Raw genomic sequence first — 2,158 nt, forward strand, 5'->3', positions numbered from 1 at the left:
CTATGCGAACATCTGTCCACCATAGCAGCCGACCACTGTCCGCTCCTGAATATATCGATGCAAAAGAGCGGTCGAGGTAAGTCTGTCTCAGCGCGACCCTATCCGAGACTAGACTGACTTCAAAGACGATGCGAAACAAAGATCCATGCATTCCATCCAATATACACCAGCCACGGTGCCCTTTCCCGTGTCGTCTTTCAGAACATGTGAGTCATGCATTGCCTCGCCGATCGACAAGCTAACGATGGACAGGAAACCGTTGACAGCGCACCAGACTGAGTCCGAACCAGCTCTCCGTCAGTGCTCCGCGCAGGGTCATGGCTTACACGCCATTTCTGGCCCTGTCACTTCAAACCATGCAACATGTCCTATGTGAAATACTGCAAACTAAGGCCGCGGGCAAACAGCAGGATGCATAAGCCCCAGACGTTCGTTGTGCACGACGAGGTGAGTGCAATATCACGCCTCCTGCTGCGCCGGGTCCGATGATTTGTGTCAACTCTGTGCCGGAGACACAAACACCACTGACATCTCTATGCCGTTGTAGGAGCAGCCCATCGCCGACCGCGACAATTCTTGTGGCGTGTAACCTATTCCCGCCGAGTCAGATAAGACCCAGGGCGCGACGCGCGCCATCGCGTCTTCCCCCTCCTCACCGCCTTCACACCATGAACACCGGAGTGCCTCAACCTCTCGCTGTCTGCACGAAGCTGTCTCCTAATACAACTGTACAATTTTTCGTCACACGTGGGTTCGTCATGCGCCTTTGCCGTGTTGTGAACTTGTCGGTTCATCCAGCGCGGCTTCTCGAAGCGACAGCCGGAGATTGCGACGAACCTGAATACAACATGGCATATTGGTGACTGCATCGCAGAACTGGCAGTGATCTAGTTGGTAAGCAGGTATGATCACGGATCTTGTTGATTATCTGTCTCAAGCATACACTCGGATTCTTCATGAACGGCGTAAAGTACAACACCTTGTCCAACTGAATCAACACTTGCTGACTCGGGTCTCACCACAGGAAGACGCCGTCAGATTCCCATCACCCGAATGCAAAGCGAGCAAATCTCTTATCTGCTCGACCTCCCCTACACCAATACCATCTATGCTTTGTTTCTTCCACATGACTACTGGTGGCATCGACGAGTCGCTACCTCGACCTTCTCCCAGTCGATTTGGTTCATCAGATCATGCGTTGGTATGCCTACCTGATGCAGACCCAATGGAGCGCATAGCAGTGTCTGTCTCCCGGCATTTGAACCCTCTCATAGAATGGCCTACTTGCGGCTTGGATCCCTGGCGTCCAGTGGGTGACCATCGTTGTCGTCAGATGGCATCTAGCGTCTTTCGAGCCTGAAACCCCTAAGAAACCGGGAGAAGCCAATGCTTTGTCTAGCTAGAGCCATATTTTCGTACTGGCGAGGTTGTTAGTCGGGACTGCTTGCATGGAGAAGGTGAGGCAAAAGTCCCGTCATTTCTACCCGAATCAACTAACAATAGCCAGTCAGCTTCGAATCGATGGACAAGACCGCGGATGGCCAAACGATTGAGAGGACCCATGACCCAAGAACTACGTCTGATAGAGTCATCTTGATTCCTCTTCCTCTCCGGGTTGCTGAGCTTTTGGACATGCACGGGCGAGCGGGAACCACTCGGACATACACGGAGCTGCATGCTATCAGGATTGTTTGCTTTTCCCTGTTAGACAGAAGCTTGGCGATTTCATTCCTAAGCCAGTGTTTTTCTATCCAAGCCCGAGCACTACGTGCAAAGCCCATACACCTTGAATGTCAGAGCAGCTGGAGGTCAGTCAAGTTATCCAGTATCCTTCGTCCATTGAGGCCGTCGTCTAACATATCGCAATTGGAGGCGCAGGCAGGTCTTGTCAAAATCACAGACTGCTCTACCTCCCGAGCGCATTGTCCTTTGAGCATCGATGATGTATTTGTCACCGCGTCCAGGACGATATCCGGCATATTACTGTTTAAGCAATTCATCGTGACGGTGGGTTTGATATCTGTAACAGCACCACAAGAGCCCTCGGGTTGTAGGAACTCTGAATGTCCCGTACAGCCAATACTTTATTTTCTACCCGTAATAAACCCTTATGCCATATTTGCTTGAGGACGAATTTCAGCAGACGCCCTAGGGCCGG

The 2,158-nt window shown here is 51.7% G+C and overlaps 2 protein-coding genes across 2 annotated transcripts; both read left to right on the forward strand.

The window, feature by feature from the left end:
- Positions 1–26: 26 nt before the first annotated feature.
- Positions 27–376, forward strand: PENARI_c283G10962 (uncharacterized protein; the record flags this gene model as incomplete). The annotated part of the gene is made up of 3 exons (XM_022638257.1): positions 27–76; positions 126–206; positions 253–376. Coding segments are annotated over 3 exons (255 nt in total), but the record flags the coding sequence as incomplete, so codon positions are not given.
- A 750-nt stretch (positions 377–1,126) lies between these two features.
- On the forward strand, positions 1,127–1,403 carry PENARI_c283G03385 (uncharacterized protein; the record flags this gene model as incomplete). Its single annotated transcript, XM_022638256.1, has 2 exons — positions 1,127–1,201; positions 1,275–1,403. 2 exons carry the CDS (start codon positions 1,127–1,129, stop codon positions 1,401–1,403), a joined length of 204 nt encoding a protein of 67 aa, XP_022481888.1.
- Between the last annotated feature and the right edge of the window lie 755 nt (positions 1,404–2,158).

The sequence above is a fragment of the Penicillium arizonense genome (genome assembly GCF_001773325.1).
Source record: "Penicillium arizonense strain CBS 141311 chromosome Unknown PENARI_contig283, whole genome shotgun sequence".
Taxonomy (NCBI): domain Eukaryota; kingdom Fungi; phylum Ascomycota; class Eurotiomycetes; order Eurotiales; family Aspergillaceae; genus Penicillium; species Penicillium arizonense.